Source organism: Lithobates pipiens, unplaced genomic scaffold (assembly GCF_037356315.1).
Source record: "Lithobates pipiens isolate NorthernLeopardFrog02 unplaced genomic scaffold, aLitPip1_a1.2 Scaffold_27, whole genome shotgun sequence".
Classification (NCBI taxonomy): Eukaryota; Metazoa; Chordata; class Amphibia; order Anura; family Ranidae; genus Lithobates; species Lithobates pipiens.
The window spans coordinates 115,993,944-116,019,790 of record NW_027507788.1 but is presented as its reverse complement, the minus strand read 5'-3'; the positions used below and the strand labels follow the sequence as shown (position 1 = coordinate 116,019,790).

Below are 25,847 nucleotides of genomic sequence, written 5' to 3'. Positions count from 1 at the left end.
GTGTCTTTGTTTGGATATACCTGATTTTGTATGTGATTCATATCAAAGGCTACAACAATGCAACGAGAGCATCCCATATAAAACTGTGCTCAGGTCTTGTAAACCATTAACCTATAGCCTTGGAAAATCAACAGAATTCGTCATAATCATCACCTAGCAACTTAGACAAATCTAAGCATGCTGCTACGAAATGCAGGCCAACGTAATTCTCTTTTATATGTATGCAAATAACTGAATATGTGGAAAAAATACTTATATACAGCATGAAGCATGATGAGTAAAGATAGCTATAAGAATGTAGGAAAAAATATACAATTTTATTCCACCTAAAACAAAGTTTGGATAAAGTAGGGAAGGTCTTTAGGATCTTGACAGGGATTTCCCATTCCTAGCATAACTGATACAGGCTAAGCATAGCTTTCCATGCAAGCTTCTATTGTCACTGTCCTAAATTATTTTTCTGTTTATTCCTCAGAAGAAACCACAAGCCATATAAAAATTCTGTGTAAATATATACAGAAACTTGTGATAGCGCAAGTTCAGCTTAAAGACATAAAGACAACTCTCTAGGGGGGGCCCTTTGCCTGCTCTCCCTTTACCTCTTCCCTTCCCTTTCCCTTTCTGCCCCCGCTGTGTATGCACCTCGTCCTCTTCACTTCTTTCTCATCTCTACCCTTCCTATTCTACCCCCGCAGCCCCTCTGCCCTGACTTGAGCTCCTAACTAGGCATTCCCCTTAGTATACCTGCTACCCTCCGCAGCCTTCCAGTCTCCCAGCACTCTTGGTATTGTCCTCCGTTGGGGTACAAAACAGCCACCTCTGCTAAATTTTTTCTTTCTCCCTGACTAAACCCAGAATTTCAACCTAACTCTGGGTAACGTTATGGAGGATTATCCATCCCTTGTTTGCTATGCACTCTCTTTTAACCCGGCGTGTTTTTTTCACATGCTTTAGCTTTTTCATTGTACTTCTTATTCATATGTACTTTGCACTTTCACGTATGCCTTTCTATTGAAACTTTTATTCTTTCAATAAATTACCTGAACAAGCAAAACATAAGTACAACAATCATGATAAAGGAATCGGTGTTCTCTGTTCTAAATGGTAGATATAAATACTTTTTGCAGGCTGCGATTTTGTAACTTTGACGCAAGTAACAAAGAAAAATACTGCAGCCACAGCTGACCCATGCCAGATATTTGTGAACACAGTCAACAACTTTACAAGCACCAGGTTTCATATGATTGTGTGTGATCTCTGATCCATCATCTGCATCTACAAAGTAGATGCAGACCTTGAATAGTGCCTGAACAAATATTTATAAAACCCGAACAAACCCTATGTAGGTTAGTAAGACTAAAATCTTTTAACATCATGAGACAAGGTAAAAGCCTGTAGAAAATTATATGGCCCAGGAGCAAAATAAATGCAGTTAAATACCAAGGCCATATTACTTACACCCATGGGTTTTCAAAGAGTTGAGCTCATTTATCTCTAGGACTGTTTTTATGATTTTTTATAGCATTTTTAATATCTGGTGAGTGAAAAAGATAAAGCACCCAGACAGAGTATACAGCAGCATTTAAAAAGACACAAGGGTTGATTTACTAAACACAAATCAACTTTGCACTGCAAGTGCACTTGGAAGTGCAGTCGCTGTTGAACGGAGGGGAAGATCTGAAATGAGGGGAGGCTGTTTATTTTCCTTGCATGTCCCCCTCAGATCTACCACGACTGCACTTCCAAGTGCACTTGCAGTGCAAAGTGGATTTGCCTTTAGTAAATAAACCCCATAGTCACCTTGAAAAAGTTTACCCCCCTCTAACACTTCATATTCATTTCTATAGTGCTTACATACCATTCCTTTCCAACATGTTCCTCCATAACCCCCTCCACAGAAGAAAAAGGGCCCAGGGGAAGTGCTGGAGAGGTTGGTGTTTGATTGGTGACCTTTACACAAGGGCTTGGATGTTGCCCTAAATGGACAAGGTGACAGGGACTCATTAAAGTGCAGTGCAAGATCTGTGTGCTCTAATTACATTCTGAAGCAGACGATTAAGCTATCAGAACAGCCAAAGTATCTTTGTAAAAAGCTCCCATTGACTTGACTTGCACTATTCAAATCAAAAACAATGTGTTTAACCCACCTGGGTCTTGATCAGAATTTTATTGAGTTTTAGTTTCAATGGATTAGCACAAAGTAAATGTGGTGCCTATATTTAAAATGGAATAATATTGTCAATCAATATCTACAGATCTGTAGTTTTTTTTCTATTGCAAGAAAAATATTTGAGAAACTGATAAAAGGCCCACATACAGTACAATAATATCTTTTACAAAACAGCCAGTATGGATTTATGAAAGACAGAAGTTGTCAAAAAAGTCAATTTTTTTTTATTAGGTGGTAATTAGGATAAAGGCTGGCCAGTCGTATGTCTAGTATGTTTGGACTTTGCTAAAGGGTTTGACAAGCTTCCATAGCACCGCTAATTTATAAGTGATTTTAAAGGTTTTTTTTTTTTTTTTTTTAAATAACAAACATATCATACATATTACCTCCATTGTGCAGCTCGTTTTACACAGAGTGGCCCCGAATCCTGCTCTTCTGGGGTCCCTCTGCGGATCTCCCTACATCAGATAACCCCTTGGGAGAAGCGCTCTCCCAGGGTTACCTTGCGGGTGCTCTCCCAAGTCCAGCATTTGGTGTCCACAGAGGCTGAATGCAGGACTCGGCCCTGGCACCCGCGTCATTGGGTGTGATTGACAGTAGCAGGAGCCAATGGCTGTGCTGCTATAAATCTATCCAATCAAGAGCCAAGGACCCTGGGCAGAGAGAAAGCGCATCCCCGTGGGTCAAGTTCTAGGGATCAGGTAAGTAAAAAGGGGGGCTGGGGGGCTGGCCACTGCTAGGTGTTTTTTCACTTTAATGCAAGGGATGCATTAAGGTGAAAAACACATAGGTTTACAACCCCTTTAAGATCTAGATGTCGAGATAATTGATTCTACAAATAGATAGAAAACTGGCTGAAAAGCCACATTCAGGGAGTGATTCATACTCCCGTATGGTCTACATTAGTAAGTGGTGTATCGCAAGGTTCAGCTTTGAGACCATTGCTTTTTAACCTTCTGGGGGAGCAATAAATAAAGTAAGTAGGTCATCTTATTTATCAAATGTGAAACCTTGCTGCTCGGAGGGAGGCCCACAGCAATGGCAAAGTAAAAAAAAAAGAAAAAAAAAAAGAAAAGTACATATAGTAAATTCTGAGTACAATTGGTTTTAAAGTCACCACAAAAGACATAAGGGGGGTTATTTACGAAAGGCAAATCCGCTGCAAGTGCACTTGAAATTGCACTGGAAGTGCACTTGGAAGTAAAGTCGCTGTAGATCCGAGGGGGACATGCAAGGAAAATAAAAAACAGCATTTTAGATTGCACATGATTGGATAATAAAATCAGCAGAGCTTCCCCTCATTTCAGATCTACCCCTCAGATTTAAAGCGACTGCACTTCCAAGTGCACTTTCAAGTGCAATTTCAAGTGCACTTTGCACTTGCAGTTTGCACTTGTAGTGCAAAGTGGATTTGCCTTTCGTAAATAACCCCCAAGGGGTTTTAATTTACTAGAACAGTGCAAAATCTGGTGCAGCTCTACACAGAAACCAGCTTTCAGGATTCAGGCTGGGTTCACACTGCAGCGGTTACGAGAACCGGATGTGATTCGCACTGCACTGCAGTGCAAATCACATATGATCTCTGTGCGATGCGAGTTCAGCCATACAGATAATATGGCTGAATTCGCATCGCACACGGCCCAAACTCGCACAGGACCCTTTTTTTGGTCCGCAGCAGAATTGGATCGCATAGATGTTCACACCATGCGATCCGATTCCTGTCCAAGTTTGCAGATCGCACTGTGAAATGCAAACTGATCTGGGGGTGTCATTAACGTTTCACTGACACTCCCAGCAGTTCGCATAGGGCAGTGTGAACTGCCCCTGGGAGGTATGCGATGCGGGAACCCGCCGCGGATTCGCGGCGTTCCCGCATCGCTGCAGTGTGAACCCAGCCTTATTGTCAAAGCTTAACTGAATAAGCTGATTGGCAACCATGCACAGCTGCACCAGTTTTAGTAAATCAACCCCAACGGCTTTCTATGCAAGTGCAGAAGAATGGGTTTAAAGTGATACTAAACAATATCCTTATTCTCCAAAAACAATCAATACACATCCAAACTTTTTAAGTTAAGAATACATACTAGTTAAAATAGTGTTACAGAGAATGTGTATTTCTTTCTAAACTAAAAAATGATTGAACACTCATAACATAACACTGTAAATAGGTTTTATTTTGCAGTTCAAGAATTACCCACCTTCCATAATTGCTGTATTGCCGTTCTTTGAGTTGAGATCACGTTTATACGTCTTTTGTAGACAATAGTCCCTAAGATCCTTAGTATTGCTTAGACACTGGAGGATCGAGTTCATAAAGCACTGTCATATAAAGACATTAGATCACATTAAAATAGGCATAAACGGAACAAATTCTATTTTGTTTTAAATGAAATAGTAATGATCGCCACATACATAAGGTTTTCATCTTGCCTTTGTGTTATATACGTAGCTTAAAAGGAAACCTGTCTTGGGAAAACATGCTGGTCTTTCCTTTTGAAAATGTTGGCTTTGAGTTAACAATCTGGAATAAGTGTAAAGACAAATGAAGCCGGTGGTTCTGCTTAAAAGTCAGACAGCTAGCATTTTTAGGAAGTCAGCAATGGCCACCCTTCTGCTTTTCAATGGCTGTTTTTCTCCACTGTGCAGCTAATCATACTATGCAGGGATCCTCAAACTATGGCCCTCCAGCTGTTGCGAAGCTACACATCCCATGAGGCATTGTAAAACTCTGACATTCACAGACATGACTAGGCATGATGGGAATTGTAGTTCCTGAACAACTGGAGGGCCATAGTTTGAAGACCCATGCACTATAGGGACTAGTTATGGCAGAGAGTGGATACGGTCTTCATAAGACAATGTAATGGTAGCCAGACCACTGCCCACATGTTATGCACTGTTCATCGAATGCCGGCAAGAATGTAGAGCCTACAGTGTTTCACAAAGGTTTCTCGGCTTAACATTGCAAACTCTGTAATTGTTGGAGAGGCAGGCCTTATTACTTTAATACATGAGCAGCTTCTTCCCTGGCTTTTCCATTTCATTTAATTGACTCAACTGAATAGCTACTTGATTCCTGAAGCAAGTGGGGAACAATGCACATTGGCAAAACCTATCACCGTACTTTAGAAATGCACAGCATGTGTTTTTTTATGCAATGGTATGGCTGTGCTAAGGGCATACTGCTGCTTTATAAAAGAAGCTCTGTGCATTACAGAATGATCACCAGAAAACCATTACAACAATATTATCTCATTTGCATGACTACCACACTTCTATGATACAAATCTTACATTGGAATGATTTATACAAACATTTCCAACACAGTCAGACAACTTATCTAGTAATTTTGGGAGGATTTTAAATGTCCGTGTTGTCTTGTAGTGTGTATGGTGTGCTTTAAGGAACATAAAATTATTACAGGATCTGAATGATTCCAGTTCAAGTAGGCAGCAGGAAGAGATTAACAATTTTAAGCAAGTCTCCATGGTTTGCTAAGATCTCAGATAAAACAGATGGGATTTCCAGCTATCCTCAGAAGACCTACCTTTTTTATGCTCCGTGATGAGTGGGAGCATTTGTGTTGTCAACTGATACATGCTTGCTATCCACCTCAAATTACTCTGTGCTGGCTATATTAACTACATAGATCGCTGTGCAGTGAATACGATTCTTCCATCTGGTTATGCGCCACACCATCTAGTCAGTCTGGTGCCCTCGCATGGCTCATGAATATGGCAGCATGACAACTGAAGCTGAACTATGATGAGCCTTACTAAGATCTACACTAGACCTCCTGTAACCATCCATTGTGCCAGAATCCTACCAGGTCCCCTCAATCTTGTCTGAAGACAGTGAGCTTCTCCTGTTACCCATAAATGACCTGGAAACCTCCCAGTTCTCTACTTCAACATTTGTCTAATATATCCTAATGTCACTTCATACACCTCTCCTGGCTGTAATGTGGAGTTGGTGAACATGCACCGAAAAGTAGAAGTCAAGCAAACAGGGAAAAAAAGGATCAACTAAAGATCTGATTAATGCTACTTTTACATGGGGCAGATTCTGCTGCAATCAGCTGAGGATCTGTGAGCTGATCACCTGGTGATCAGAGAGGAGTGGGTGGATTACGCATTCGTGTCTAGTAATGTCTGCAGTCAGCTCTGCTCCATGGGTATCCACGAGTAAACAGACCCTGCTATCTGTTTACACCTGGCTACCACCGATGCCCTCCACCTAAATGGAAGAGGACAGAGCCTTCTCTCTTTTTTTTTTTTTTTTTAGTAGGCCTGATCGGACCTGGAGGTAGACGGGTGTAAGCAGACACACAAGTCTGTTTACACCTGAGTGCCCATAGGGATGAATGGACCATCTGACAGGTGGAACCGATTGGAACGCCTATTTCTTTCTAAACTAATGGATTTCTGTTCCCTCCATGTATGGTCAGCTTAAGAGCAAACACTAACCACAAAAAAAGTAACTGTTAATTGTTAAACACTAATATATTAACAGGTAAATAAAACCAAAACAATTTTTGAACAGAGTGTGGGGTAGAGCCTTTGTATGGTTTTCATCATAGTCTTATCTTCTTTTATCTTCAGGCAAATTTCCCTGAGAGAACACAGACAGATGAAAAACGAACAGGGGTTCTAATCATTTCCTACTTCATCCAAAACTAAAGAGCAAGTTTGGTGTTACATGTACTTTATGCCACATGGTGTAATGTCAGTGTGAAGGTACAAATGGGGAAAAAATGCAAAACAAATAAGTAAAACCCACCGTATTGCCCAGATTCCGCAGTCCAACCAAACCTTGTACAACTTTTTGGGGCTAAAAGAGATATGAAAGTAGATTAGTAATATGGCTGTAAATTTTTTGTGATGTTTATACAGAGAGGAAACTGAAAAACTAAAGCATTAATATAACAGAAAAGCTCCACAACAGTAACATTGAATATAATAAACATTTTTTAATGCCAATGAGTTCCACTCTGAGAAATGTCAGACATTATACAGAGTATTTTTTTTATATATATTTTTTTACTGTTCTACAATCATTTGGGAGGCTTAAAACAAAAATTACTTGTTTGGGGGTTCCAAGTAATTTTCCAGCAAAAAAATAAAAATAAAATGATTTTAACTTGAAACCAACAAATGTCAGAAAGGTTTAGTGTTTAAGTGGTTAAACTTTTTTTACACTTACACACACACAAAGTCTATTGCAGTGACAAATTGTTACAATGTTTGTACTTAAGTTCAACTGATAAAGAATGTTTTGATTCTTGGCAGACTGCCCAGTTTTTCACTTCCTTTATTTGGAGGGCTGTGGCTTCAGAAGGGCAGAGACTTCTTTGCATAGAAAGAAATGTGAAACATTTTAGTCAAGATTGTGATAACGATTCCTGACGATTAATTGTGCATCTCTAATTAATATAGATTAGCCCTCCCGTTTTACTTACCTCACCCCTCTAAAATCCTGCGCTCGCCCCCGCTGTCCTCTTTACCGTTCAGCCTGGCCGCTGATTGGCTGGAGTGGATGGAAAGCAGCGCAGCCATTGGCTCACGCTGCTGTCAATCACATCCACTGACGAGGAGCGCTGGGGGACGGGGCCGTGTAATACAGCGAGCGGCTATAGCTGCCGGCTGTATCATGGGAGCACGCCCGCAGGTGCTTCTCACCATGCGAGGAAGCTCGCATGAATGTGAGAAGTACCTGCGGGAGGAAGCCGAGACAGTCGCCAAGGGACACTAGAAGGGCAGGTTTGGGGCCACTCTGTGCAAAACGAGCTGACCAGTGGAGATAAGTATAACATGTTTGTTATTAAAAAATAAATAAATTATTCTTTACAATCCCTTTAAGTATGGGCAGCTAATGTGCTTGGCATTTAAAGCTGAACTCCGGGGAAAGTGAAAATCCTCACTGCAAGGGTTAAATCATGCTTATTTAGGCCCAGGGGGCCGGAAAACGCAGTTTTACTTGTCTGATCCTTCATTCCTGCATTCTCCCTCCGGGCTGGTAAACAGGTTTCTACAGCCTCTTCAACCCCATGATCAGGTGGTCACAGGTCCTCTGACATCATCAAGTGCACATGACACGCAAGGCAGTTCACACCGGCAGGAGTGACAATAGAAAGTTAAGGACACCCCCAAATCAGTTTGCATATCGCAGTGTGAACTGTCAGTTCTGACAAGAATTGGATCGCATGGGTGTGAACCACCATGCAATCCGATTCTGCTACCTGTGCAAGCTTGGCCCGAATATTATCTGTATGGCTGAAATCGCATCGCACAGACATTGCATGTGATTTGCACTGCGGTGTGGTGTGAATCACATTTGATATCGCACAGCGCACTGCTGTGAACCAGGACTCAAACCCCAAAGAAAAGATGCTGGGATAATTCCTAACTATTAGTATTTTTCTTATATTATTTATATACTCGATGCTTTTTATCATACGTTAAAGTGCTTCTTTTTTTTTTTTTATTACTACTATTCATTTATATTGGCTTTTGAAACTTACAAATGCCGTAGCCTAGAAATTGAATGAAAGGTTTAGCACTGGGAAATATATACAACTATATAGATCAGACCAAAACCAAAATGAGGGGCAGAGGGGCTTTGTCTCCAATCAGGGACAGTTGGAAGATAGATATTATATATATATATAAAAATCACAAATGTACACACTACCTTTTAACTGGTGAGATGTTTTCTGTTGTCTTTGTTCAATCAAAGCATAAAACGGAGGGATAATTACTGACAATGTTAATCATTTGTCATCTGAGACATCTAGTCCATTAATACACTTTTATTTCTGTTTTAATAACACAGAGAATCCTATTTCAATTTTTTATCATTTTAGAAATCCTCTCTTTACCCCATCACTTTCCATTTCTCCGAGGGGTATGGGTACCTGCAGGTGAGACCTCTGATTTAGGTCCGCTGCTATCTGATATATGATCTACCACTTTCTTTTGTACAATTGGTATATATTCTGTTGTGTATACAGTATCACTGTATAGAACCTTTTTTCCTTTTTTAGTGTGAACATAATGATTACTAGATTGTTTTTTATTTTTTTACTTGAAATCTTATGGGAAATGTATTATTGGAGGAATATGTAGGCAGCCATTGTTGACCTGCTCATAAAAATGTTTCTTCCTGGCTGCCTCTTGAAAAGTATACAGCAAATGAAGTCGGAATTCCTTGGGGGAAAAACTGAAGCCACTGGATCAGAATAAAATCCAGGCATCTACCATTTTATAAGGTCTTTAAAGATATCTGATATATTTTTATTTTTATTTAGCAGTACAAGCTTCCATTCATTTAGATAACATTAGTGATACGTTAGTAATGTTTTTTGTTTACGGGTGCTGTTGATATATAAATATTGGATATATAGTTATTGGTTGAATCTATGCATTTATTTTAACGCCAATTGCATTCCAATATATTGATATATTAACCTTTTTGTTTAGTATTTTATGATCCCTTTATCATATGCATCTTAATATATTAACCTTTTGTTTAGTTCTTTATTTTCTCTTTATCATACCATCTCGGAAACCTACAAAGGAACGCAGGTGATAAAAAGTATTTCCTACAGAGGTCTCACTTAGTTTAAAAACACATAGCAAACACATAGTCAGGGATCAAAGCAAGGTCAGGGCAGGTGGAGTACAAGCAAGGTCAGGCCAGACAGAGTACAAGTTAGATCAGGGCAAGTAAAATCAGCAACCAAATCCAAAAGACAATAAAGCTGCTGAAAACACTTATTCTCTCACCTGTTTAACTTCAACAATTCTCCAAATCACATTACTTGCCATCAGAATGACAATCCTTTTTTTTTATTTTTTATTTTTTATTTTTTAAGTTGTCTTTTTGGATCTGGAGTTGAGAAGCAGTAACACACTAGGGCAGTGATGGCGAACCTTGGCACCCCTGATGTTTTGGAACTACATTTTCCAGGATGCTCATGCACTCTGCAGTGTAGATGAGCATCATGGGAAATGCAGTTCCAAAACATCTGGGGTGCCAGTGTTCGCCACCACTGCACTAGGACAAGTAAACCATCATAGAGAAAGCAAAGGAAGAACAGTTCAAAGGAAAAGAAAGGACCAACTCGTAGTGCATAGCTCAGTGCCTGAAATGACACTAGTAGAGGTCCATGGCACTGGTGACCATCCAAATGGATGCATACACTGCAAACATGTCCTTGAACTTTTTAGCCTAGAGAATTAAAAAAAGGACAAGGGTTCTCCTTGTGAGTAGGTAAGATTTATGTATTTTAGGTACATTTTTAAATATATGAAGGGGCATTTTACGTTAAGCATAACTGAGCTAAGGGATGCCCTACCACATGCTTTGGGTACAGACATAGAAGAACCAATTAGCACTTCGCTAAGACAAAGTCCTATAGTATCTCTCCTACAGTATATGTATCCAAACGGTCACGTACATGTATAGCATAGGTTCATACAGTAGGAGTGACCCAGCTTGAGGGATTTGCAGCTTCCAATATTCCTTAGGATGAGGAATAACTGGAGAAATAAAGGGAGAAAAGGAAGCGCGGACCCTAGCACGGGTAAATCCTTTTATTAATTAAAGTAATTACATTGCACTCACAATTGGAAAGAATACCACCTCCTCAGGAGCTGGGTGCAGTGGAGCCGCATTGCTGATAATAAAAGGTGCAGCTGTGGCCATGGGGAAACAGAGCTGGCACACGCTAGGGAGATGAGAATGTCAGCTGCCAGGAAAGGAAGCACCGTGTGTTACATGACAATGTGTTGTGAAAAGGTTGTAAAAAACTTGAATCAGGAAATTCTGCATAGAGATTGTGAGGGGGTTGAATCGAGATCACGATTTTTTAATGATTAATCGTGCAGCTCTAATGCATATGCACATACTTGCGTGCACACACGTGCCATCACACATTCTCGTGCACCTACGACACATGTTGGTTCCAAACAGGCTATTTAAACTCGGCCAGTGCTCAGGATCAGTGCTGCTTTGTCTTTCAGCCTTCCTTGTATCCTGTAATCCTGTTATTCTGTATCCTGATTCCAGTTGCTGACCCAACTTGTATGACCACTGTCTGAACTTTGACTGCACCCACCACGGCTTGTCCTTGACCTCCATTTCTGTCTGCTCCATTTGCTTTTTTCCCCCCCAACAACTGCCTCCTGACCTTGCTTGTACCCAGACCACGCTCTTGCCTGCTCCTCTGTACCTGATCAATTCTGCCAGTATATGACCCGGCTTGCCTGACTCTGCTTCCTGACACATCATGCTGTGCCTGCTGTTCTACAGTCTGCTACCAGTGCATGCCTCACCTGCACGTTGTCACCAGTACCAGCCTGCTTCACTAAAGACTACCAATGACCTCTCCTGCCTGGCCTGGATACCTGCTTTGTCACTGCAAGACCTACAGGTACTTGTGTTACTCTGCACTCCAGCGCCTTCTGTTACCAGAGGCCCGAGTCCGAGTTGTAAAAGACGCCTTCCTCAGCATTGCAGGCTCTGCTACCAGGTACATGATATTGACATTCTCATACCCAAGATATAGAATCCAATTTCAGCAAGAGTTCTACAACTTCTGCGTGTGTTAAAGCAGTGTGCTAGACTGGTTGGGCTAATATTATATACATATATGTATATGAGCAGGTGGAGGAGAGGGAGGGGGGCAGGCATGGCATATCTACAACATCTTGGGAATAAAGCTGATCCACATTGAAATACATGTGCCTAAAGGATTAGACTCCTCCGCCCTCCAATATATATTTATATAGAATTGCTCTGCCACCTCTGGAAGTACTTTCAAAAGCAAGGATACTATGAAGATCATTTTTAATCAGTGACTACCAATCAAGCCATAAACATTGACTGGAAAGGATGATTGCTTATCTTGACAACCCTGTGATGTGCCTTCTCTCCTGTATTCTCTCTCAAAGGGTTTACAGCATGGCAGGTGACATTGTCACAGATCCCTTCACAAGATTGTCTCCCACAAGCTCTGAAACATGGACATTTATCAAAGGTTTCTGTCAAAGAGTCCAATGATCCATCACTGTTACCAGCACAACTACAAACACCAGTGCCAATGACTACTAGCTCCTGTTATATATATATAAAAAAAAAAAAAGTTCCAAAAGGGCTGCAGAGTATATATACACTGATAAGGTACCATTATTGATACCATCTGTTTTTTAGTCTGCGCAGCCCCCCCCACACAACCTGCAGCCACCTTGGACACACAGGGGGAAGATTTACTAAAACTGATGAGTTCAAAATCTAATGAAGCTGTGCATGGTAGCCATTCAGCTTCTAACTTTGTTTGGCTTGTTCAGTTAAAGCGGGAGTCCACCGGGACTCCGCGTTTTTTTTTTTTTTTTAAAAGCCAGCAGCTACAAATACTGCAGCTGCTGACTTTTAAATAGTGACACTTACCTGTCCAGCGCCCCCGCGATGTCGGCACCCGAAGCCGATCGCTCGCTCGTCTATCGGGTCCTGCCGCCGCCATCTTGGGTATGGGAATCAGGAAATGGAGCCTTTCGGCTTCATTTCCCGGTTCCCTACTGCGCATGCGCGAGCCGCGCGGCGCAATCCGGACGGTCCCCGCTGCCTCTGGGAGCTGTGTGTTTCCCAGCAGGCAGCGGGGCACTTGCTGAAGGGGGCGGGCGCTTGCGGAAAGGGGCGTAACGTACGCCCCTTTCCGCAGAGAGCTAGCCCGGAAGTGGGTGCAGTTACCTGGATTATCCAGGTAACTGCACCCCCCTGAAAGGTGCCGATTGTGGCGCCGGAGGGGGGGGGGGGATTCCGATGAGCGGAGGTCCATTTTAGGGTGGACCTCCGCTTTAAGCTTTGGCAATAAAACCTGGAAGCTGATTGGTTTCTATGCAGAGCTGCACCAGATTTTGCACTCTCCAGCTTTAGTAAATGACCCCCACAGTGTCACACATCCCAGGAGGCTACAGGACCAGTCTTCCCTGCAGTCTGCATCTCACGCATGTGCAGTAGAGGGCTGGCTTGTGAGCCATCAGAAAGTCATAGCCAGTTTCCAAATCGAAGATGGTTGTCCTGGATCCTAACGAACTGTGAAGATTTTGGGTTCTCAGAAGACAGTGCTGGACCTCTTAGTCTGCTACAGTACTTGAATCAGATGCAATTGGCACTACGGCACCATCACCCTGTTGGCTTGAAAAACATCAATTGCAAAATTGAGAGGAGCTGAGCTGAAAATTGTCAGCTGAACAGTGACTGCATCCTTTTTGGGTATTCAGATATCCAAGGGCACTGTGGTTGTCTGAACACCATAGCCAGCAGGGGTGATCCCTCCATGTTTAGTGGATGAATAAATCTATTTGATTTCTTTTGTTCAGTCTGCATGTGAAAAAATGTTGTCACCTAAGAAAGGAAGTGCATATGGGTACACCTTGCTGGTAGGATCTCCACGACTAAAGCTAGCTATGCATGTGTGGCTCGCATTAGACCCCTATCGCGCCTGAAAACCGTCTCCCATTCACTGCAGTGTGACTTTTCACACTGAGCGGTGCGCTTGCTCTTTGGGGCGGGTTGGGAGCACTGTATTTAGCGCTCCCAAAATACTCTGCCTATTGCAATGAATGGGCAGCGCTTTCAAATTGCCTTAAAAGTTTTAAAAGTGCCACAAAACTGGAGTTTTTAACCCTTCTTTGGGGGATGAAAGCACCCCACTGGCAGCCAAAAAGCGCAGCTAAAACAGTGCTTAACCGCCACTTAAACGAGCGTCGCTTTAGCGCCAGGTGTTGTCAGAGAATGCAGGATGAGTACAAAGTATGTAGAGTAGTATCATTTATATACTATATTTGCCTAGACTACGTTCATGGAGTTGGAACCGTCTGAAGTTTTTTTTTTATAATCCACTAAGCCTGGCAGTTGAATGGCTTTCACTGAATGTTCTAAGGTACTTCCAGTTCTGGGAAATCATTGAACAAAGGAGGTGGGAGTGGGGAGGGAGGGGTAGTGAAGTACTGACACCTGACCAGTTTTAGCAACTAACAAATATTTAAGGAATTTACTATCTCTTGGCTGTTTAACTCCTTTGTGAGGACAAGCATTGAAAAGTTCAATCCACTCCTACTTAGAATGTGATTTCTTTACTTCATTTGTTTAACAACCAAGAAGTAAACTCATTTCTGTAGAGTCCTATTGAAATGCAATGGAGACCAGCACAATGCAAACACAAAGTCAGGCAGTTTTCAAAAAATAAAATCTAATCAACTGCATAAAACAGTATAGGTTTTTAGGGGAAAGCACCTAGAACCGAGCAAAACCTGCAGCTACGTGCAGTGCCCCCCAATTGCCTTAACATGTAAACATACAATCCCTTAACATATAAAGTGATCCTGTCTCAGAAACAACGGGGTGAACACAAATCTTTACTTAGTAGACAAGGGACCTTCAAGCTGGATAGCCTAGGTTCAGCAGATCACCAAAAAACAGGGACACCCCCCCCCGCAGACAGCGGTCACCTGGCTTGAAAAGTCTTTTATATAGTTGAATCAACATAAGCGCCAAAACGAAGTCCAGAAATGTAATTTAATAAATCCATGAATATCCAAAAGACAAGAAATTACACTGTACACATTCCAGGGGCAAATAATCCCTCTTCATCAGGGCTTGATAACAACATTAAATGGGCAAAAAAGACTATATCTGCAAAAGAATATAGAATATAATAATATATAGTATATAGAATAGAATATAGTATATAATTATGGCTCCTGCAGTCCACTGCTGAGCAGTCACCCCCAAGCCCACAGTAGAGACATGGAGGTCAATGTGAGGAACCGCTGGGTGCTATAGGGGACCAAGAGATTGGCACTATCAGAGGTGTTGATTTTTTAACAGACTTTGGGGCATGATTCCCCTTTAGGCCTCATGCACACGGGGCATTCGAAAAAATGAGCTGCAAAGCCACTACCAACGCCAGTAAAATGCAGCTATAAAAACGCTCTGTGTGCATGAGACCTTATAAGTAGAGATAAGCCTAAGGCCTCATGCACATGGAGCGTTAGAAAAGCGAGCTGCAAAGCCGCTATCTACACCAGGGTAAAAACTGGCTTTTAGTAGCTTTTTACATTGGCGGTAATGCACGTTTTGCTGTGCTAGCTTTTACCAGTGTTTCTCTGCCTCTATTCAAAATCAAGGGTTCCCTATGAGAGCCCCCATTTATTTGAATATAAGCTTTCTATGGAGCCGGGTTCACGTATCTGTTGCGGCTGCAGAGCGTCCTGCACGGGAACTGCTGTGCGTCTTTGGCTCAGTTTCAGGGCCAAATTGGCAAAAATGTGGTCCCAATTAATCCCTGAAATGGAGAACAGGGACACTGCAAGCTGCATCCGTCAGAGGTTTGAACCCAGCCTGAAACTTTGGATCTCATGCACACTGAGCATTTTTAAAGCTACTTCTAGGGGTGTCTGGTGTTTTCTTTTTAGTGCCTCTAAACTCCCCTGCAGGTTATCCTATGTGTCCATGTACACATGGGCTTTTAGCAGCTTTTTCAGGCAGCAAAAAACCCACTGCCAGTTCGTCCTTCAAAGCGCTTGAAGCTGTTAAATGTGCCTAAACACTATATGCATTTAGCAATTGAGTGTTAAAGGGATGTTCCAGCCTTAAAAATTTTTTTTTTTAAAGTCAGCAGCTACAGTGTTTGTAGCTGTTGACTTTTATTAAAGACACTTACCTGTCCAGGGCGCCCGCGATTTTGGCCCTCCCGAGGCCGATACGTCCCTCATATCCTGTCCCGACACCGCCATCCTCACTAAGGGAAACAGGCATTGGAGCCTTGCGGCTTAACTGCCCGTTTCCTACTGCGCATGCGCAAATCGCGCGGCACTTTGTGAATGGCCCCGTTGTGTTCTAGGACACACACATGTCCCAGAAGGCAATGGGGCCGCTCGCCGAAGAGGAGGAAGCGAAGCGGAATAGGAAGAGGCAGATTAGAAAGACTGCCTAGCAACAGGGGTTTATGGTAAGTTCAATATTTTTTTTTTCAAATGTTTTTTTTTTTTTTTTACATTTTTTAAAGAATATTAATGCTATTTTTATTTATTTATTTTAGGGTGGCCCTCCACTTTAATTTATTTCAATGGCCAGAACAAGTCCTTTATTCTAGCCAATGAAATGAATTAACGCCCAGACACTTGACACGGGTAAACGCGGTACATACTTTTACAAGCGTCGGGCATTTTTTTCCACAAAACACTGCTGTCAGGAAGGAGGCTTCTAGGGGATTTAAAAAATAAAACTATGTCAGTGTGCATGAGTTCTTAACATTTAACCTCTGCAAGACTTAAAGTAGATCGAAATCCAATCACTAAAATCTCATATTAATCAGGTTAATGTCGGTATTAAAAAGTATTTCTAAACTTCGTAAATCTGCAGCTTTGATTAAAACAATATCTGATGATGTTACCATGAAGGTCCTTGTTTTGGGGAGGTGACACCCCATCTCCGCACCCCAATGAGCTGCCCTAATGACACCTTTCATAGTCATGGGTCACCATTGTCACAGATGTATGTTCCAGTCTTTAAAAGCTCTGAAAAAAAAAATCCTTAGCATGTTTGGCATGCTGGGAGTTAAAATTGACAAAGCAAGTCACATGCTCCCTTCTCCCTTTTTCCCAGCATCTCCCCTTAATCCATGACATCAGAGCTGGACTATACTGGTCTTGGCAGGAACATAAAGTCACATAGTTCAAACATTAAGAAAGTCAAAGAGGTGATAAAGTTCACTGGTGCACGCAATGCCGCATTCTTATGTAATTGTTACCTGGAATCCGTCAGCGTGGGCTGAATTGTACTACGATTTTTCATAAATACTTAGAAATAAAGATAGTTACTTTGTAGTTATTGGCAAAAAAATTATTTGGACTTTTTGGCCTACCTATGCAAAAGCAGACAATAAGTAATACAGTTAAAGTTTCTACAAAAATGAAATCATTTTGGCTACATTCATGTGGGTGATCAGGGGCATACAGTGGATTCCTACAGCGGATTCCTAAAAAATAAAATAAAAAATTAATCGCTGGATTTTTGCCGCTGGAACCAGAAAGCTTCTACAAAGATTAGGGACAGATGAGTGACCTTCGACAGCAAAAAAATGTTTAGACCACGGCGGGTAACTGCTGGATGTAGGGATACATGCAAACAGCCGCCTGCATTGCTTTGTACAGGTTTCTCGGCCACAGCTGTTCACATACACCCATGAACCCAGCCACGAGAATCCGCTGTGTGCCCCCAATCACCCCTGTACTATGATAGCACAGGGCAAAGCAACAGGGCCGCTTTATGCCCCGTACACACGGTCGGACTTGGAAAATGTGCGATCTGATCGGGTTGTCGGAAAAATCCGATTGTGTGTGGGCTCCATCCGACTTTTTCCGTCGGAATATCCGACACACAAAGTTTGAGAGCAGGATCTAAAATTTTCCCACAACAAAATCCGATAGTTTAACTTCCAATCGTGTGTAGACAATTCTGACGGACAAAGTGCCACGCATGCTCAGAATAAATTACGAGACGAAAGCTATTGGCTACTGGCCCGTTTATAGTCCCGTTGTACGTGTTCTACGCCACCACATTCAGAACGATCTGATTTTCTGACAACTTTGTGCGACCGTGTGTATGCAAGACAAGTTTGGGCCAAAATCTGTCACAAAAAATCTGATGGATTTTGTCGTTGGGAAATCAGACCGCGTGTACAGGGCATAAGGCTTAATGTACACGGGACGTTTTTACAACCTCTCCTGAACCATTTAACTTGACAGATAGTAACCCACGGTTAAAACGTCCGTTTTGCCACGTTTGCGTTTGGAAGTGTTTGAAAAGAAAAAACGCCTGTAAACAAAATGCAGCTAAACGTGAATTACCGCATTTAGAAGCGATTGAAATGCCTCTAAACTCAGTGTCTGAACTCATTTTTTTGCTTTCTAAAAATGGCCTCTAAACTCAACTGCCTCTAAACTCCTATAAAAGACGGCGTGTACATGTACTCCTAAGATAACATAGAGGAGAGTTCAGGCGCATGTGAAATAAATGGCCAACAGCTTCTAAACATCCGCTGACCAGCAGCAGTGTACATGAGGCCTTAAAGTGTATCTAAAGATAAAACTTTGGATAGAGTAGGGTACAGGTTTCAACCACTGTCATCTTTTTTGCCATCTGTGTCTTTCCGGGGAGATTTCCCTTCAATTCCTGTACTGAGCACTCAACAGGAAGTGAGAGGATATCTTTCTAATGTGAGGTCTATCCCCGCTTAGACAGTTGTCATGGGAACAAGCGTACCCATTACAAGATTTTAGATTTACCCTCACCTTCATTCCTGGTAACCTGGGTGATCATGGCAATTAGAGAGAGCAATTCTTCCTAAACAGGGGCGCAGACAGCAATAAAGAACAGACAAATGTTCTAATCCTTCACCCTCCAATTCAAAAGAAAAAAGTTTTTATACTTGAATGGCGCCACCACCAATACATACCTTTTTAGTAATACTTTAATGGCACCACCTCATACCTACCCTTCCTTCTCCCTCTCCAATCTGTACAGCTGTGGGTAGTGAAGAAAAATACCTGGTATTTTAGATATTGGGGAGCATGTGACCCTCTCGACTCCCATGTGACAGTACTAGGGAATGCCATTCAGTTACCCACTGCTCTCAATGGGGCCAAGAATGACTCCTCAGCTCTGTCCAATCAGAGCAGTGCTAGAGCAAGCAGAACCGCTGCTTCAGTGATCTCCACTTGTGTCTAGGTCCCATGCTAAATGGACAGTTTTATGCATTGAAAATACAGGAGATCGAAGGCATTTGCACCATTCAGCAAATGCAATTTGCTGAATGAAAAAAAGTGTTCTTTGATTGGACAAAGTGGAGAGCATGATGTCACCACCCCACCTCGTCCAATTGTAGATCACTTTGCATTCATTCAGTAAATGTAAAGCATTCTCCAAACGGCACCTATGCTGAGTAGCTGACCTCCTATGTTCACAATACACCAGGCTGGCCGCTCAGCTCAGGACCCAGAAGCTTTTAGACATCACTAGAGTAGCGGTACTACTTCAGTGATTTCCAGCTCCCAATAACATTGGCCAGATATGGTATATACATAGTTACATCAGTCCACGCTGAACCAAAGTACCTATATGGAAATGATCTTTAAGTATGGGCAGCTAGTGTGCTTGGCATTTAAAGCTGAACTCCGGGGAAAGTGAAAATCCTCACTGCAAGGGTTAAATCATGCTTATTTAGGCCCAGGGGGGCGGAAAACGCAGTTTTACTTGTCTGATCCTTTATTCCTGCATTCTCCCTCCAGGCTGGAGAACAGGTTTCTACAGCCTCTTCAACCCCATGATCAGGTGGTCACAGGTCCTCTGACATCATCAAGTGCACATGACACGCAAGGCAGTTCACACCGGCAGGAGTGACAATAGAAAGTTAAGAACACCCCCAAATCAGTTTGCATATCACAGTGTGAACTGTCAGTTCTGACATGAATTGGATCGCATGGGTGTGAACCACCATGCGATCCGATTCTGCTGCGGACCAAGAAAAAGGTCCTGTGCAAGCTTGGTCCGAATATTATCTGTATGGCTGAAATCGCATCGCACAGACATTGCATGTGATTTGCACTGCGGTGTAGTGTGAATCACATTTGATATCGCACAGCGCACTGCTGTGAACCAGGACTCAAACCCCAAAGAAAACATGCTGGGATAATTCCTAAATATTAGTATTTTTCTTATATTATTTATATACTCGATGCTTTTTATCATACGTTAAAAAAAAATATATATATATATATATATATATATATATATATATATATATATATATATATATATATATATATATATATATATATATACAATATCATCAGTGTTTTTTTATACCACAGAATTTTTTTTATCACATTTATATTAGTTAAAACTACAAATTCCTGTGAAAGCAGCACATAGCACTCACATGGAAGTACAGGTGTAGGAGTGTAAGGCATAAAATACACCTGTATTTGCAGAGAATGGAATCTCCCCCTCTCTCACGCCAGACCCCCAACTTTTTGAGATGGGAACAAGGGACACCTATTAGATAAAATATGTAGGCATAGGACACACCCCCCTGCCACACCCCTTAAAAAGGAGAATTATAGAAAAGAAATGCTTAGCTAAACCAACAAGTTCTTTTTTTTATTACTACTATTTATTTATATTGGCTTTTAAAACTTACAAATGCCGCAGCCTAGAAATTGAATGAAAGGTTTAGCACTGGAAAATATATACAATTATATAGATCAGAGCAAAATAAGGGCAAATAAGGAGGAAAGAGGGGCAGAGGGGCTTTGTTTCCAATCAGGGACAGTTGTTAGAGAGATTATATATTTATACACATACACACACAGGGCTTTTTTTCAGCGGGAACGCGGAGGAACGCAGTTCCGCCACCTCCAGCACTGAATGTGTGCAATGACAAGAGGTGTTGGGGTGTGATGGAGGGCCTATTCATGCTGGCTGCTGGGGTATTTATTGTTGCTGGAGGGGATCTATTTTTGTGTGGCGGTTTATTAATGGTGGGCGGGATCTTTTGTTGATGGGGGGGTCAATTGTTGCTGGAAGGGATCTACTGTTGATTAAGGGGTCTATTGTTGCTGGCTGCTGGAGAGTCTATTGGTGTTGGCTGCTAGGAGATTTGTTGTTGCTTCGGGGGGCCTATTGTTGCTGGGGGGGGGGGGGGGATTGTGTCATTGGGTTCCATTGTTGCTGGGGGGGGGGGGGGGGGGAGTCTATTGTATTGCTGCTGGCTGTGAGAGATCTGTTTTATTGCTTTTCTTGTTATTATTACCAAGTCCCTACAAATGACTTAGCATGACATAATAATACTTGTTTCTGGATTCTAAAAGGGTCCTACTGGGAGGTGGTGGAACCAAGGGTAGTCCTTGGAGTTGGGTAAGGGATGGAGATGCAAATTGACTCAGAGGGAGGAGTTCCTGCACCTATTCTCTGAGAAGAAAAGCTCTATATTTTATATATATATATATATATATATATATATATATATATATATATAAATATAAATATATATATATATATATATATATATATATTACCTTTTGTAACACCACCCCCTCCTGTACCTTTTGTATTGAATTGTACTGTAATTGTGTTGTTCCCCCCTATACATTGTAAAGCGCTGCATTAACTGTTGGCGCTATATAAATCATGAATAATAATAATAATAATAATAATAATAATAATAATACACATATACACATATATATATATATATATATATATATATAATCTATATACACACATACATACACACACACACACACACACACACCTGTCCATATGACCTTATTCACAGAATACACCGTACGCGGGAATACGCCTGTAAATTCTCGTACTTCCATTTCCAGGCGCACGCGCTGGGTGGGCGTTCCCAGACGTAAAGCGTACAGGCAGCGTATTCCGCTAATACAATCCTATGGGTTATACCCCGGCTCGCAGGCGATGCAGATAAAGGCGTATTTTATTCTGTACGCCTGTAATAACGTCCATATACATTCATGTAAGTCATGTGTACCCCTGTAAGTCATATAGTGAAATGAGAGGTAAGTACTATTGGCACCCCCTGGATAACAGCTGCACTAAGCACACCCCCCGGACTCCTCACCTTGGTTCTATTGAGCACGAAGTCCAGGAGATGAGATATAATGACGGCTCCGGGGATCTGCTGCACCTTACCACTGCCGGTCATGGTGAAATGAGTGCGGTGTATAGAGGAGGACGGTGTGCTCTGCAATGTACAGCCTCTGATCCGAGTCCTCCAGATGTACTCGGCTCCTCCGCCTCTCCTTCACTCCGGACACTCATTACCTCCGGCTGGAATCTGACAGCTAGTGACGTCAGGAGGGGGCGGGGCGGGTAACACACGGGGAGCGCACATTGCTTCTCCCAGGGGATGGAGTCACCTGCAGGGGGCGTGGTCAGGGACCAGAGAGGACATTGTGTGCAGATCCCAGAGCACACAATGTTCACATTCATCCGACTCACCTCTGTGCACTGCTCTCTATTTACTGTATATATTCTGTGTAATTATCACATTTATATATACTGTATGTACCAATATAACAGACAGTGCCAAGGAGATTTGACATGTTTATGCCGGGTACACATTTTATTGCTTCGTTACTTTGATCCAGTACAGACCGATGTACAGTAAGTACCCATTTCCATACCTGTGGGATCCCTGTGGAAGAATCACTGTAGTAGTCACCGCTACTACAAAAAATCCCCAATGATATAAATCAAATAATAGATGCAGGGCTGTCTTTAATATTGATTGGACCCCGGGCAAACATTTTCTCACCCCCCCCAAGCAAATTTTCTCTCCACCCCGACATTATTATTATTATTATTATACAGGATTTATATGGCGCCAACAGTTGGGAGTAACACTTAAAGAAGGATTCCGCCCAAAAAAAAAATATTAAAAGCCAGCAGCTATAAATACTACAGCTGCTGAGTTTTAATAAATGAAACCTGTCCCGGGGTCCAGCGATGCCGGCAGCCGAGGCCGATCGACAGCTCGGGCCTCGGCTGCTGTCGCCGCCATTCGAGGTGAGGGAATCAGGAAGTAAAGCGAATCGGCTTCACTTCCCGGTTCCCTACTGCGCATGCGCGAGCTGCGCCGCGCAATAGGAAATCTCCGCGCTGTCACTGGGACCCGTGTGTGTCCCAGCAGACAGCGCGGCAGGGCAGGAAATGGCGTAGACTCCCGTGGGAGTCTATGCCCGGAAATGGGTGAAAATACCTGTCTTTGACAGGTATCTCCACCCCCCTCCCCCCTGAAAGGTGTCAATTGTGACACCGGAGGGGGGGGGGGGGGTTCCGATCAGCGGAGGTTCCACTTTAGGGTGGAATCCCGCTTTAACAAAATGAAGGCAGACGTTACAGTTACATTACAATTTGGTACAAGAGGAATCAGAGGGTCCCGCTCATTAGAGCTCACAATCTACCAGATTCCAACAAAAACACGTAAACGTATATATTGTATTGTATTGTAACTGTACTGCCTGCCCTCATGCTGTAAAGCACTGCACAAACTGTCTAATAACGATGAGGGGGGAGAGATAGCGGAGTCCAGGGATGATGGGGGGGAGATAGAGAAGTCCAGAATGATGAGGGGGGGGGTGGGGGAGCTCAATATGGTGGGGGGGTAGAGGAGTCCAGGATGATGAGGGGGGGATGGGGGAGCTCAATATGGTGTGGGGGGGGGGGGGGTAGAGGAGTCCAGAATGACACACAGGGATTGGGAATGTGTACTGTGATGTGTTTGTATCATACAGGTAATAGAAATAAATCAGCACAAGGGGCAGTACTTGCATAACCATCTAATGAAGACTGAGGAGAAGAATAAATTCAATACCTTCGCCATCTCTCCATCCTTTGTAACCAGATGTCCCTTTTGTCCGCTTTGAGTTATAGACGGCCCTGAATAGATATTAAAACCACAAGCCTATTTTTTCTACTTGATGTTTACAAGTTAAAATAATTTTTTTTTTGCTAGAAAATGACTTAGAATCCCCAAACATAATTTTTTTTCAGACGCCCTAGAGAATAAAATGGCGGTCGTTGCAATACTTTGTGTCACACCGAATTTGCGCAGCAGTCTTACAAAAGCAATGCTTTTGGAAAAAAATATGTTTTTTGAATTAAAAAACAAGAAAACAGTAAAGTTATCCCAACTATTTTTTATGTTGCAAAGGGTTATGTTACGCTGAGTAAATTGATACCCAACGTGTCATGCTTCAAAATTACGCCCGCTCCTGGAATGGCGACAAACTTTGACTCTTAAAAATCTCCATAGGCGACGTTTAAACATTTCTACAGGTTACCAGTTTTGAGTTGCAGAGAAGGTCTAATGCTACAATTATTGCACCCGCTCTAACGATTGTGGCGATACCTCACATGCGTGGTTTGAACACTGTTTACATATGCATTCACGACTTATGTATGTGCTTGCTTCTGCGTGCGAGCATGGGGGGATGGGACGCTTTACATTTTTTTTTCTTATTTATTTTACTTTTTATTTTTTATTTTTACATTATCCCTTTAAAAAAAAAAAAAATTGGATCACTATTATTCCTATTACAAGGAACATAAACATCCCTTGTAATAGAAAGAAAAACATGACGGGACCTCTTTAATGGGAAATCTGGTGTCAAAAAGACCTCCGATCTCACATGTACACTTAAAGGGATTGTAAAGTGAAATAATTTTTTTTTTAAATAACAAACATGTTATACTTACCTCCACTGTGCAGCTCGTTTTGCACAGAGTGGCCCCGAACCTGCTCTTCTGGGGTCCCTCTGCGACTGTACTTCTCACATTCACGCAAGCTCCCTCGCATGGTGAGAAGCTATAGCAGCTCGCTGTATCACACGGCCCCGCCCCCGGCACTCCGCGTCAGTGGATGTGATTGACAGCAGCGCGAGCCAATGGCTGCGCTGTTATCCATCCATCCACTCCAGCCAATCAGCGGCCAGGCTGAGCGGTGAAAAGGACGGCAGGGGCGAGCGCGGGATTTTTCGAGGGGTGAGGTAAGTAAAACGGGGGGGGGGGGGGGGGCTGGGGGCGCAGGCAGTGTCAGATGTTTTTTTTTACCTTAATGCATAGAATAACATTTACCTTTACAACCCCTTTAAATGTAATTAAAAAAAAATGTCTTTTATTTTTCAAACAATTGGGTGGAAGTGACATTTGATGTCGCTTCCGTCATCCAGTGGTATGGAGTCGAGCTCATCTCCACCACTCAGGTATCCGGCGGAGATGACCGGGACACGGCGGGAGGGGGGTGGGCACCTCTCCTGCAGCCGATAAAAGTGATCTTGCTGCGAATCTGCCCCAGTGACCACTTTTATCTGAAAGCAGACTGCCCACTGTTTTTAAAAATACCGGAGTTATAGCAGCTATCTGCTGCCATAACAATGGTATTCAATGTCAAAGTACCGAAGTACAACGACGGCGGCCAGTCCGGAAGTGGTTAAAGTCCCTTTTTTTATTAACCACTTCACCTCCAGAAGGTTTTTGCTATACAGCACTGAGCTACTTTAACTGGCAATTACGCTGTGATGCAACACTGTACCCAAACAAAATATGTAGAATTGTTTTCACACAAATTAATTGAGCTTTCTTTTGGTGTCATTTGATCTCCACTGTTTTATTTTTTATTTTTTGTGATATAAATGAAAAAAAGACAGAAAATTATGAAAAAAACTATATTTTTTATCTTCTGCTATAAAACAAATCCAATAAAAAATTTAAGACATCTAATTTGTTCATGAATTTAGGCCAAAATGTATTCAGCTACATGTCTTTGGTATAAAAAAAAATCTCAATAGAAGTGTATTATTTGGTTGGCATGAAAGTTATAGGCCCCGTTCACACCAGAGTGATTTTCAGCTTGTAAAACGCTCAGCTCTGAAGCTCCAAAACGCCCAACAAGCAAAATTACATTCATTTCAATGGCCTCTGTTCACATTTGAGCGTTCTGTCACCTAAAACCAAAGCGCACAAAGTTCTAAAAAGTACTTGAGCTTATTTTTGTCAGATTACAAGTGTTTTTGGCCCCATAGAC

General features: G+C 42.2%; 1 protein-coding gene across 3 annotated transcripts in view; it reads right to left on the bottom strand.

The window, feature by feature from the left end:
- LOC143934082 (ubiquitin carboxyl-terminal hydrolase 2-like) overlaps positions 1-25,847 on the bottom strand; it is a 162,501-nt gene that overhangs the window by 42,365 nt on the left and 94,289 nt on the right. For 2 of the 3 annotated variants that reach the window (XM_077457388.1, XM_077457389.1), the window contains exons 3-4: positions 6,950-7,000; positions 4,369-4,489 (exon numbers count right to left, since the gene is read on the bottom strand). In XM_077457388.1, the coding sequence (XP_077313514.1) occupies positions 4,369-4,489; positions 6,950-7,000 (172 nt within the window). Of the gene's footprint in view, positions 1-4,368; positions 4,490-6,949; positions 7,001-21,881; positions 22,092-25,847 lie in introns of those variants that run through there. The other variant, XM_077457390.1, reaches the window with a different exon arrangement.